General features: G+C 40.5%; 1 protein-coding gene across 1 annotated transcript; it reads left to right on the top strand.

Moving 5' to 3' along the window:
• Positions 1-264: 264 nt before the first annotated feature.
• wdr73 (WD repeat domain 73) lies at positions 265-13,352 on the top strand. Its single transcript, XM_084556135.1, has 8 exons — positions 265-474; positions 1,222-1,289; positions 1,574-1,659; positions 1,743-1,831; positions 2,629-2,696; positions 3,084-3,248; positions 5,018-5,383; positions 11,107-13,352. The coding sequence occupies exons 1-8, from the start codon at positions 404-406 to the stop codon at positions 11,370-11,372; spliced, it is 1,179 nt and encodes a 392-aa protein (XP_084412261.1). The 5' UTR covers positions 265-403; the 3' UTR covers positions 11,373-13,352.
• The last annotated feature ends 1,016 nt before the right edge of the window (positions 13,353-14,368 follow it).

Here is a 14,368-nt window from a genome sequence, read left to right on the forward strand (position 1 = left end):
TTTAAAGACTAAGACAAACAGCAAGTTCCCATCATTAATAATCTCTTCATGCATCAAAAACAGAGTCTCTGGAGTTTTTACTCTCAAACACTGCAATTCATTCAAGTCAAAATAAGTCTTCTTTATGACTTCTGAAATGAGATGAAAATATATAAATAGGTATTCTACCTTTCATTAAAGAATGTTCTTAAATTTACAGCATATGTTTGTTCTCTGCACTAAAGACTGAAACAAATTGGAAGAAAATGTCCATATTTACATCTAGTCCCATTCGACCTAAATGACTCCGGGCCAGCAGGTGGCGCTGTAGAGTTTAAACATTAGTTCAAACTGAGGAGTTAAAAGCGGAGGAAGTTAAACAGAAGCTGGCGGGTCCACAACATCATGCCTGCTGTAACGTGAGATGATGGGAGAAGTGGAAGACACAGAGTTTGATGATGTTTTAGATGACTGGTTTATCGAGTCTCTGAAAACGTGAGCAAACATTTTAAATGTTTTGTTAAACTGTACTGTTTGTCATACTAGCTGCTAGCTACTGGATCTAGATCTACAAATCGAACTCCGACTTAAACTCGTACACTGTTACCCACCAGCGGGTTTTGAGTCCTTATAAATACTAGAACCAAGTAGTTTTTGAACACATTTTAGTCCTTTTATAATTCGGCTTATTCATATTACACATTGCGACAAAAATGTCCCTAAAACAAGTTTAACGTTAGCAGGTACAACCCAGATCTAGATACATTTCTGTGTAATTTGGTTGATTATTAAAATAAATTACGTGAATGCCAGTATTATATTCAAGACGAATTATATTATATTATCAGACGATTATAGAATCCAAATGACTTTTCACACCAGACGCGTCTACGTTGATCACTGAGGCAGAACACATTGAATATTAAAACGTCTTTATAGAGTCTGGTGTGGAGGTTAAAAAGACTGTAGTTTTGAAGAATTAAACCTAAATTTAAACATCACACACTGTTACCAGATCACTGCTACACATATATGTGACTGAAAGAACTGGAATTTTGTATTTTGATGAATTATTTTTTCTTGAACTTTTTAATTTGAAGGGCGTTCCATGGCATAAATGTCAAACTGTGTGTGCATATTTAATGATATGCAGGCTAAATAGTAAGTGGTTTATCAAGGTAAACTATTACAATGACTGTAGCTGTGTAGTACTTTGTCTGCAATGCTGTCTGATTCCTTCAGGTACAAAGATCTTCATGTGTATCAGCTGGAACATCCCACTCAAGTCATCGAATGGACATCAGGGAAGAGTGAGTGGATTTATGTGACTGAATCACACCGTCCTATTCGATAGTAATCTAACACTTTTGTATGTGTTCAGTTTTTTCTGTAACAAAAAAGATAAAATACAAGACACAGACTCTAGCTGTCTCCCCTCATCGACTACAAGTAGTACAGTACATATTGATTATGTTGCACAACTTTACACAAGAGGAGACTGTTTTCACAGCATGAAAAGCCAGTCTTCAGGATTTCAAGGCTTTTAATTGTTGCTGAAATTGTCAATATTTATCAGTGTTTGTCGTGTTCACAGCCGTCTGCGTCGCAGGCTTCAGTCCGTCTAAAAATGAAATTCTGGAACTTCGTCTTCCGCTGAAACTTCTTGCTGATGAAAACAAGGTAAAAATAACCACTTTTTATTTTTCACAAACAAGGTGACTCAGGTGTAACTCTGAGGCTTTGCTTTGTGTGGATGTGTTCAGGGTCTCTGCGCAGAACGGGACTTTAAAGTTGCCCACGGTGGGTTCACAGACGGCCCCGTTCGCCGCCTCAGGCACATCCCAGGAACAAGGTGAGTGCTGACACTGGTGAGGGAGACACCAGCTGAATTACCCGGGCTGGGATTCAATTTTGAGAAGCTAAAATAAATAGATTTAATGCAGTGACAAATATGTAAATGAAAAGAAGCATTAAAAAGAAGACATAATGAGGAATTATTCATCTTTGATTCCGTATCCACCCACCTCCTGTTCATAGTGAACACTTAAAATACATCCTCCATCTTTATTGTTTAATGTTGTCTGGACTTTTGCTAATTTGGTGGCTGAGTTTGAAAAGTGCAATTTAAAATAAGTTTATTCACTCTTAGACTTAATCCACTTTAATGATATTCATAGAAAAAGTCTCAACAATAAATCCACGCTACTGTCCTTCCTTCTTTATGTTCTGAGCTTCAAAACGTGTTAAGTGCATCTTCATCCTCAGAGCTGAAATCAGTTGATTAATAATTAATGCATTATTCAGGCCGTAGAAAAATAATCAGCAGCAGTTCAGATTTTTGATTAATAGTTTTTTATTTTGAAGTTAAAACCAAAAAACGTGCCCTGGTCCCAGTCTCTGAAGAAGACGCTTCAAACTCATTATTTTCTGACATTTTGTAGGCAAATAGGATTAATCACAAAAATAATCACTAATCAGATTAATTCATAATAACTGTCAGGTGCAGCTTTAACAAATAACAAATGTAACAGAGGAGGAGTTAGTTTAGCAGTCGTGGTGCTCGTGCAGACTGATGTTTTCTGTCAGACCTTATTTACACTAAGAAGAGTCATTGGTTTATTGTTTCATCATCTTCTTGTTGTCTATCAGGTGTGTCGTGACCAACGATGGGCTGAGCTCCAACCTGCAGGTGTGGGACCTTGGAGGAGATGACAGTGGTGAGTTTCCTGAATCTCCTCCACTGTGGAACGTTAGAAGCAGTTCCCTGGAAACCCTGGTCTACTACAATATTTGCGCTGTTTTGAAAGTAATAATGTCCATGTTAAAGTTTTATTCAGCACAGGACCTGGAAAACAAATATGTGGAAGTAACTTCATGCTGCATTTATGTGGTGTTGGCTGGTGAAATCACATGAAGAAAAGATAATGTGGTAATGTGTATTGTGCTGCCACAATTTCATGGTGCAGCATTATTCATCTAAAAAAAGTCAATTGTCTTAACTATGCTGGCTTAAAATTGCAGAACCAACTTTATCATAAACTGCTGTCAGGGACTTCTTAAAAACGTGATTGGTTAATCTGCTGTGTCCTGTCGTCTGATGGCAGATGTGATCAGGAGAACGGGAAGCATCGAGGGGAGGAGGAGTGATTCAGAGAGAGGCAGCAGGATCGCAGCTCGACTTTCGACACCGGCGCAAGTTCTTCATGGAGCTCGGAGCAGCGACGTCCAGCTGACTGAACTGACCTCAGGACAGACTCTTTATTCACTAGGTTAGACTGCTGGATCTGTCATGTGTGCTCTTGTATGCTAAACTGATGCTCAGATATAAGCAAATATGACAGGGCTGCAACATGAAGTGGACTCCAACGTAAGAGTTACAAAAATAAGTGGTCTATTTCTAGAAATTAGGGGGAAAAAAATAGACATGTGGTCCTGCGACCTGCGATGGACTGGCGACCTGTCCAGGGTGTACCCCCGCCTCTCGCCCGATGACAGCTGGGATAGGCTCCAGCAGACCCCGCGACCCTTAACAGGAATAAGCGGGTATAGAAGATGAATGAATGAATGAATGAATGAAAATAGACATGTGACACTTGAGACGGGGTGAGCCTCTGCAGCTTCTTCTAGACCTCTTCAGTCATGTCTTTTATCCTGCAGGTGAGGCTGAGTAGGGCAGTTAAGCCCATGCGTCACTCAAACACTGTTGCAAGACCAGTGGGGGCGCAGAGGGATGTAACAATGAAGGTTGTGGTATTCTGCGTTTGTTTCAGATGACCGAGAGCTGTTGATTGAACAGTTTTCATTGTGGAGGCTGTGGTTTGTAGTACTGTTGAACTGTATTGTCTTGTGCTGACACATGTTTCTATTATTTTGACGACCCCATTCTAGTCAGTGGGCTAAGCTAAATAATAGAAACACTTTTTAATTTCATTCAGTCCAGTTTAACAACAACACAGACTTCATCCTCCACAATGATCATCCAGTTGAATTCCCACCTTTCTGACACTGTTTCAGCATCAACTGAACATTACAGCAGTCATGAAGAGGATTCTTTTTCCCTGATATTTCGAGAGTATACAGTGGTTGCCAAAATTATTAGAACACTTGACAGATCTGAAAATACTTTTTTTGCCTCCGGAAGCTGGGAGAAGGAGGACGTTGTTGGCAGAAAAACAGTGAAACGTCTACAATTTGCAAGAGAACATAATACGACCCCCTCTGTGTTTAACTCTTGGCAAGAGACATTGTAGGCGTTTCACTCTGTTTTTCAATGTCCATCTTCTCCTAGTTTCCGACGCACACGTCTTGAAGACGCCGTTGCACCATTAGTCATAGTGGTGTTGATGAGCAGGATAGGCCTTGTACATTCAGAAGAATCACACGGCTGTGTCCTAAGACTGTTGCATCACCATCAATGTAACAACGATCAAACCTGACAATGATTACACAATGTGGCTTCTTCTGTGAAGGAACGTGATCGTGTGTTAGTGACAGTGAAATGAGCCTAGCTTGGTTTTTGCAAGGAAAATGACCTAAATCTCCTCATGATGGCTCCATTCTATACATTCTGTATATATATATATATATGTGTGTGTGGGTGTGTTAATGGACAATTGTACATTATCAAATATTAGCAAACAAGCCACAAGGATTTATTTTTTTAGTGTCATTTCAAATTTGATCAAGTAACCATAGGAATCATTTCCATCTGTCTCTGGTTCAGTTCATTACACATGGTCATTGGATTTAAGTGATATTTTTGACAACTTCTATGTTCTGAGAGGGTCTGGTCACGTTGAAGGAAGCATCCACTGATATCATGACAAGGTAACGATGGAGAAAAATATAGAGTGGACTTGATATTGATTTTTCCTTTTAAAGGAGTATTATCAGCTGCACCAAAATACTACCAACTCACTACTGGCCTGATGCTTCATGAACTCCTTAGGTGTTGCAGATGAGGTGGATTCCCTCAGCTGAGGCTTCCGCCTATGATACACTGTCTCACAGGTCCTTTGGTGTTATTTTGTCCCAACAGAGACCGACTCAGCAGATCCTCTGAGTTCCTTACAGTTTGTGAGCGACACCGTTTTCCTCGCCGGCTGCTGTAGTGGGAGCGTTTGCGTGGCCGACACTCGGACGTCGGCTGCTCCTCAGCTTTCGCGTTCACCCGCGTCCTCGGGCGAAGCTGTCCTCTGGTGGACAGATGTTTCTACAGGTCCACATCTGTCCAGCTCCAGGGTCATCAGACTCTCCTCGTCTGGGCAGGCAGTGGTGTCAGACCTGAGGAACCTGGGAGGAGCCGTGTGTCAGGCTCAGCTGGACGTCCAAACACGTCTCTGCAACCTGGACAACGTTGTAGTGTCGTGGGCTCCAGCGCTGGACGACTGCCTCTCGGTGTCGGGTGAGTTGACAGACGCACACTTTTCCAGATGTTGAGTTTTTCCTGTAATATTACATCAGACTGAGTTAGTGGCACTTCTGTTAACTACTGTTATGACCCAGCTGTTCTAGGGAAAGAGGGAAGCAACATTAAACCAGTTGCAAGTGATTAATTAAAGGTTTTATTTTCTTTGGCAATTAATGAATTCAGCAAAGAACAGTACAGGAAGTTTGCTAACAAAGGATCCAGTAGGCATTTTTACTACTAAACGGCAAATAAAAACCTATACTGCCTGTCCAGTTCATCAAAAGAAAGACTGAAATGTGAGCGTGAAGCTAACTAGGCCCAGCATCCAGGCCGCTTAATCACAGTCGTTCTGAATGACATCAGAAAAGCTCTTAAATAGCACAGTGGAGCAGGATGAGAGTGCTGATTGCAGAGGAGAACCAGGCAGCACACCAGTCAGCATCAGGAACAGTCAGGAACCAAAGCCAGCTGCAGACGAGGGAATCCCTGGCAGGGCCGTGAAACTACACTAAGCTCTGACTATTCTTTTATGTGTAACCTTTGAGAGGTCTGTTGTTGTTTTGTTTATTAGATAATGCCACAGGTTATGTTGTTGTTGAAAGCTGCTGCTCTTCTGATGGAGGTCCACTGAGTCAGACTTTAATTTAAATGTTATGTGTCAAACTCATTTAGCCTGATCTAATTTATGCCTCCCACCACAGCCCGACAATTTAATGACGTGTTGCGTTTCTTTTAGTCAGAAATTTACACTCATTCCTTTAGTGCCACTAATTTATTAACACACACACCCACACACACACACACACCCACACACACACGCACCTTCTGTTACCGTAACCTCAGTAATCTGGAAGAGATCAAAGCAGCTGTCACTCTGTGGAAAGCAAGCAGAATCTGAAGTGCCGCTGTAGTAAATAATTTCACCCTGTAGTGTCTAAATTGACAAAAATCTCAAAAGATGTGGCAATGGATTAATGGAAAGTTCAGCTTCAAAACTGCCAGATGCTTCTTCTGTAAATCAGTCAGCTGGATAATTATAATCTTGCTGTTCTCTTCTCTTCTCTCTTTGCTGTTCTCTTCTCTCTTTCTTGTCTTTACCCGGCTGGCCTTAGGCAGATGGGTCCCTCCATATGAGCTGGGTTCTGCTCGAGGTTTCTTCCTGTTAAAAGGGAGTTTTTCCTTGCCACCGTCGCCTTCAGGCTTGCTCTGGGGGTTTCAGGCCGGGTTTTTGTAAAGCGTCTTGAGACGATTTGTATTGTTATTGACGCTATATAAATAAAATTGAATTGAATTAAACTGGACAGTGTTTGTCAGTAATAATAACATACATTTGTATAAATAAAGAATATTTTTCCACCCCATATTGATAAAGTTAATAAAAAGAAAATATGCCATCAAAGGTACATTTAAAACAGACTTTAGAAAAAATATGCAATTTGTGTTCACTATGGCAATAATGCCCTTAATCAAATATTCTATTGTCAGCCCTAATTTCTTTGGATTTTAATATTACTAATGTATTCTGGTTTTGTATCAGTTGTCAGGTTTTGGCCTGATTTTCTATATTTTAACTCTATATTTTAAAATGTATTGGACATTACCATTGTAATCTCATGGTCAACTGCTCTTGTCCAACAATCACCTCTGTTCCACTATTTAAAAGGTGCGACATCTGTAGATTTCCAGGAATAAACAATTATTTTATGCTTTATACTGTTTTTCAGCGGCAGATTTGACGTTCTACCTCAGTCCCCATACCATGTTAATACTATGGCGGCCCGCCAGGGTCTAATTTACTCCGCCATGGTCTCATAGCCAATCGGAAGTATTTTTGCACATCTCAAACAACGTAGTGCTTGCGTTATTTATTTATTTTTGTATTGCCCCTGACTGCATCTCTCCCTCCGTCCCCTCTCCTCCCAAAGCCGCCTGCTCTGTACTAAATTGAACCTGACAGAGAAAACGGCATACATACATTTGCCCATAGAATGATATGTCTCAAAAGCATTTTGTTTAGTATTCATGAATATGAACTGCACAGGCTGCCGCTATTTGACGCTAAATCCGATATCCGCATTATTACAGTAATTTAAAGATGGAGTGATACAAAACTCATAATCTTATTCTATGTGCCATATGCCGTATAAATAGTTTTTAATAGTTGGGATAGCATCATAATTATTAAGACAGTAGGAAGGAAACACTTCTACTTTAAAAACTTTAAGCCAACATAATGATGACTGCTAGGTTTTCATTGACAAGTCAAATGTTGGTGCTATGGCTGCGTAAACTAGTGACAAAGACGTTTGTGCTCATGGGGAGTACACTTGACTGACTGCAGCCACCATAGGTAATCTAGAGCAGGGGTGCCCACGCTTTTTTGGCTTGCGAGCTACTTTTACAATGACCAAGTCAAAGTGATCTACCCGTGTGTGTGTGTGTGTGTGTGTGTGTGTGTGTGTGTGTGTGTGTGTGTGTGTGTGTGTGTGTGTGTGTGTGTGTGTGTGTGTGTGTGTGTGTGTGTGTGTGTGTGTGTGTGTGTGTGTGTGTGTGTGTGTGTGTGTGTGTGTGTGTGTGTGTGTGTGTGTATATATATATATATAGTCACATTAATTGTCATATTAATTGTTGCTACAGTGTTAAAAGCTCTATCCATCTTTGTTTTTATTTTTATCAAGAAAAATTGGTGCACTACACCTTTAGAAAAATAGCGCTGTCTCTTTAAGAAAGACGGTAGTCTTGAGTTGTTGTTGAAGTTGTGCGTGGCTGTGGATGTGTGCCGCTGAACTGAGGGCATGTTGCAGATATAAAGTAAAAATAAATAAAGATGAACGTTTGTCTTGCTGTTTGTTTTGGAGGTGCAACTGATAAATGATTAGACTGTGATCTCTAAAACATTTTCTTCAACGGCACGCGATCTACCTTCACTGCCTTCACGATCTACCGGTCGATCACGATCGACGTAATGGGCACCCCTGATCTAGAGAAAGCATGCAGACTATCAAGTACAATTAGTATTATTGTTGTTGGTGGACCAGGGTATAAAGGTCAACTAGTAACCTTTCAAGGCTGTGATTTCTATTGCCATCTTAACACCCTGGTGATGTGCTACTCATTATGCATTTTTATATTAGTGGAATTAAAGATGTAGAGTCAGTCAGGGAGGCATCTGAGCACATTATATGTGACATACACCTGGTCAATAGTTAGATCTCCAACTGAGTAATCAGAGCAGCAGATTAACGCCTGTGGCTCAGTAGGTAGAGCGGGTTGTCCACAAACCAGAGGGTTAGCAGTTCGATCCCTGGTGCCACATGCCACTGAACCCCCAGTTGCTCCCAGTGCGTGGCACTGGTGTGTGAATGTGTGAGTGAATGGGTAGATGTGTCTGTGACTGTAAAGCTCTTTGAGTACCAATAGGTAGAAAAGTGCAATAGAAAATCAAGGCCATTTACCATTTACCAAGGCCATTAACGATTTTACTGCTTCCCAGAGGATGAGCCCACTTGATGTTTCAGAGACCCCATGACCTTTTCTTTCTAATGCCACCCTCAAGACAATCTTAACATTTTTAGCTTTGCTTGTGGCAAAATGAATCATGGTAACCTTTAGAGGCTTCCAGTTGCCCTTTTAATAATTAAAATCACAGTACGGACATCTGCAAACAAACCAGCAGGTCTTTCCAAATCTGTATCAGTACTTAACACATAAAATAAGATCAGATCGGTTTTGGAGAATCTATTCCAGTGTACAAACATTTCACATATATACAGCAGGTAAAATAAGTATTGAACACTTCACTATTTTAGAAATCAAACCTCAGATGTCCATAAATTAAGTTACGTGTTAAAAAATGGTGGACAATGAGTCCCACTCCCTGCATGGTGACCTGACAGGACTGAGGAGCAGCTTCAGTGACTGCTTCACCCTCCATGTGTGAAGGAAAGATACAGAAGTTCTTTCCTTCCTGCTGCTGTTAGGCTCCACAACGAGCACTCCTAATATGTGCAATATTATTACACCATATGGTGTAATAACACCAGTCTGTGCAATATGTCTATTATCTATTCTATCTCTGCCATTTCTGCATGCTGTTGCAAAATGCATTTTCCCCATTGTGGGACAAATAAAGGTTTCCTTATTCTTATTATTCTTAATTTTATTTAATACTTCGTACAAAAGCCTTTGTTGGTAATAACAGCTTCAAGACGCCTCCTGTATGGAGAAACTAGTTGCATGCATTGCTCAGGTGTCATTTTGGCCCGTTCTTCCACATAAACTCTCTTCAGATCTTGAAGGTTCCGTGGGCCTCTTCTATGAACTCTGATCTTTAGTTCTTTCCATAGATTTTCTATTAGATTCAAGTCAGGTGACTGGCTGGGCCATCCTAGCAGCTTTATATTCTTTCTCTGAAACCAAGTGAGAAGTTAGTTACAGAAGTTTAGAAATCCTTCTGTAATCAGTGTCATCAGTATGTTTAGCAACAATAAAGTTGCAAAGGTCTTGAGAGAGCTCTTTGGTTTTACTCATCATGGGATGTTTCTCATGTGACACCTTTTTCTAGGCCATCAGTTGGAGCTGAACCAGCTGATATTAATGTGCTCTGACAAGGGGCAGGATTGCTTTCTAATCACTGATAATAAATAACATACAATGTAAATGTCACAGATGAAGTGTTCAAAGGCATGGGATGCACAGAGAGCAGTCCAATGCTGCATAAAGTGGCTGGTGTTTGTGGGTGTGTGTGTTTGTGTGGGAGTGAACAGTTCCTGAAGAAGGAACAGGTGGGTTAGAGTCCAGAGATGGTGTGTGCAGGGGGGAGAGAGGGGAGAGCAAGGAGAGAGTTGAGCTTCCTGACAGCCTGGTGGATGAAGCTGTCCTTGAGTCTGCTGGTCCTGGTCAGCAGAAGGCTTTGCGGAAGGCTTTGCACAGGAGTCCAGGAGAGGAACTTGGTGCTGCCCACCCTCTCCACAGTGCTTCGCGTGTCCACAACAATCTCTTTCATCTTCTTAAGGTTCAGAGAGGGATTGTTGTCTCAGCACCACATTGCCAGGTGACTGACTTTCCTCCTGTAGTTGGTCTCATTTCCTTTGCTGATTAGAGCCACCAGTCGTGTCGTCCTCAAAGGATAATAATTCCCAATAATGTCATTCATTAAATATTCTCAGGATCTGGATATGAAAATGCACAGATAGATTAGCCTAATTTAAAATGTAATAAATAATTTAAGGTCTGCAAATGAATTTTACATGAAGTCCTAGATCTGGGTTAAACTGGGGATATTTTTTTATTTTTATTTTTTTTTACTTTTTTAGGATCCTTAATTTAGTGCATTAAGACTGTCAAATTGCTGTTGCTATAAGGGTCAGTCTATAGTCTGCTTCCACTTCACAGTTTGAAGATACACTATATTGCCAAAAGTATTCACTCATCTGCCTTTACACACAAACTCCCTCATCCATGTCTTTGTGGTTGAGCTTCGTACACTGGTGTGCAGTCATGTTGGAACAGGAAGGGGCCATCCCCAAACTGTTCCATAAAGTTGGGGGCATGGAATTGTCCAGAATCTCTTGCTATGCTGAAGCATTCAGAGTTCCTTTCACTGGAACTAAGGTGTAGCGTCGGGTACACCCTGGACAGGTCACCAGTCTATTGCAGGGGTATTAGATTTTTTTTTAATTAAATGCTTTTAAAGTTCCCATCTTCCTCTTTCCCAGGTTTCAGTGGAGTCGTCCAGATCTTCAACACGCGTTCCTGGAGGACAGAGCTACAGGACACACGGCCGCTCTTTCAGCATCGCGGACATGTGGTTTCATCACCAGAGACTGACGACAGCATCCCTATCTATGTCACCTCGCACATCTGGCATCCAGAGCGGCCGCAGACGCTGCTGTCTGCAGCTTCAGACGGCTCCGTCCATGTCTGGGATTGGGTAGATCCAGATCGATCAGCTGCGGACAGTCCGGCAGCAGGAACAAATTGAAGATTCAGTTCACCTGAAACGAGGGGGAAGAATTAAACTCAAGGAATTACTTAAGTACTGCTCTACAAACTCCAGGAAAAAAATGACTTAGAAACTGTCTTCTGTGGTTTCAAATACTGCCTACATTTTTCATAATGAATCTGGAATATCACTAAATAAATTGGAAAAAATTCAATAAGCAGAATTTGTTTCACTGAAATGAATCAGAACTTTGCCTTTATAGTCACTTGTGTTCTTGGTAACTGCTTTAGATGGGTTTAATCTACAACACATGTATTGAAAGTTTCAACACTTATTTTCATATGTGCATTTGTCTACTAGTTAAAGTTTAATACAGAATATCTATCACAATGCTCACTGGTCTTTATCTTTTCATAGCTTTAGTTTAACGCCACAGCATCTGGATTCTGCAAGGCAATGTGTAACACACTCGCTCGGTAGTGCATTAGGTTCACTAGTGAAAACAAATACATTCTAATATAACAGTGCTGCATGAAGGTTATGGAATTCAGAAATTCTGTCAAATAACAGCTGTTGATTCAACTGAGATTTTCATTTTGGAGCCTGTGGTTTGTAGTAATAGTGAATTGTATTCTGTTGTACCACACGTTTTTCTGCTATTTTATTATTTAATCAGTCGGCAATGCTAAATTAATGAAAAACTTTTCTGCTTAATTCATTCCAGTTAAACTTGTGCTCAGACAACATAATTTAAATGATTATCCAGTTGAACTGCACCTTTCTGTTTCAACATCAGCTGAAGTTTACAACAGTCATGAAGCTAAAGTCCTATTTGCCCGGGACTAGTTTTTCCTGGGGACTGTAATAATCGGGGAGGACATATGTGATCTTAATCCCATTAAACAGCCACATCCATAGTTTGTAAAGTAAAATCACATTGCAGATTACCTTACCGTATTTCTCCTGACAGAGGTCCTTTGATAATACTAATCCGATGCAAATCAGTATCTCTAAATTTAATGTGTTTTAGTTTGATTCACAGCATTTTCTGCCTCTTTTCACTCAAATCTTATCTTATCTTATAAATCTAAGTTTGAACAACTGTTTTAAGATTTTACTGCGTAGCATGCAGGCCCATTCACAGAAAAAAAAGATAGCTCAAAATCATCAGAACAACAAAATTGTAAAGGATGATGAGATGGATGCTTTGCGCGGCAGCATATTTTGATTAGTGGTGCATTAATTTGTTCATCACATCAGCAAAGGTGAAGCTGACTGAAATACTGCCCAGTCACATCAAATCATGTATTCATTTTAAAAATATACAGTAATCCTCATCTGCAAAGTAACTACAGCTGTCAAAGGGCATAGAGTTATTAAAGGTATAATATTGAGTGGAGATATCTTTAAGGAAAAGAAAGGACATGCTGAAAATACATCAAGATTGTAGCAGACATTTAAGACATTCATATCTGAGCTGACACCATCTGCTAGAAAACAGAGGGATTAAGATAAAACAAATCCTGACGACATCTGTGTCACAACCCAACATTTGTGTGACGTAACGATGCAGCAATGACTACAGCACTGAGGTTAGTTTTAGTTAAAGAAATGCTGTTGTTTCTGTCATTTCCTTTTATCAGGTTTCATCATCTAACTTATTTGGTCCCTTTATATGAACTCAAGGACATTTCATTTCTTTTAGTACTAAATAAAGGCACAAAGATTTGAGCTATTATAAGGGGCTTGCTTGAATTCAAATGATGTAATGTTAAGTTGTGTGAAATCAAATGTTTTTTAAACTGTGTCTACACAAGAGGAGTTTAAGCCATGCTTTTCCACCACATCTCATGCATATCTGTCTCATTTGTACTCCAAGGGCCTGTTCAGACTTTGCATTAAAATCATTCCCACTCCCAAAGGAATGTCGACATATGAGACCTAGACCACCTCCAAATGTTGTCAGAGATCTCTCCTTGTGTCCTGGGGGTGTTTACACCTGCCTTTTACGTGATCAGATCACCCAGATCATATCTTAATCCAAGGTCTGAACAGGTAATGTCTCCATACGTGACTCTCCCTGGTTACTCATTTCCTCTCACCTTCTCTCTCATCTGTTCAAGTTCTACACTCAACGCTCTTTCTTTCTCTGTCCTCTTCTGCCTATCTATCTCTTATTCCTTCACTACGGAATTTCTGATTAGATCGAGAGTAAATGGTGGAGGACAGCAGCAACAATAGCTTCCTCTATTTGTGACTGGCTGTCCATCCAAGGGTCAGCACTAATGGTGCAAATCTACAGGAAGTTCACCAAGGTTGATCTCTTTGTGGAACCCTGGTGTGATCAGGCTTTAAACACTTCACTGAACAACTAATTTACCAAGTTAAAGTTATTGTTTTGCAGTTAGTTAAAACTGCAAAACAAGTGTTTGCAGAAACAAAATTACTAATTGTTCTCCCAAATGACTGAATTAGGCAGAAAATTAAATAATGCACGTACGACAAAGAGCATTCAGATCAAGATGCAGAAAAGTCTATTTAGATTATTTGAATGGGTATAATTACAGAGTGAATCAAAAGTACATCAGATGAAACTTTACATATTTACAGTCAGCCTCAATCAAGGCCGTGAAGACACAAGGGGCCTCTGTGTTTAGGTGTTCTTCAGGATTTTGTCCAGGGAGCATCTGTCCTTCTCAGGGACAATCTTTGTCCACAGGTTCAGAAAGTCTTTGTGTAAAGCCAGGTCCCTGAGGACCATCTGCCCATGGTGTTTTTCATTCAGAGTGAATAATGAATGCATGCAGCTCTAAACCTTGACAAGTCAGTCTATAGAACCCAATGAGACAGCAGTGAGGAAGAAGAAAAGAAGAAGAATTGTAACCCTTAATTGTCCCGCAATGGGGAAATTTCAGTTCCTGCTGTTTGACCCATCCAACTGTTCACACAGCAGTGTGTACAGTTGGAGCAGTGGGCTGCGGCCTCTAAGGAGGCCATGGACATGGTGGGAGGCGAACCTGGGACCCCTCGGTCCC

The sequence above is a fragment of the Chelon labrosus genome (genome assembly GCF_963514085.1).
Source record: "Chelon labrosus genome assembly, chromosome: 12".
In the NCBI taxonomy this organism is placed as follows: domain Eukaryota; kingdom Metazoa; phylum Chordata; class Actinopteri; order Mugiliformes; family Mugilidae; genus Chelon; species Chelon labrosus.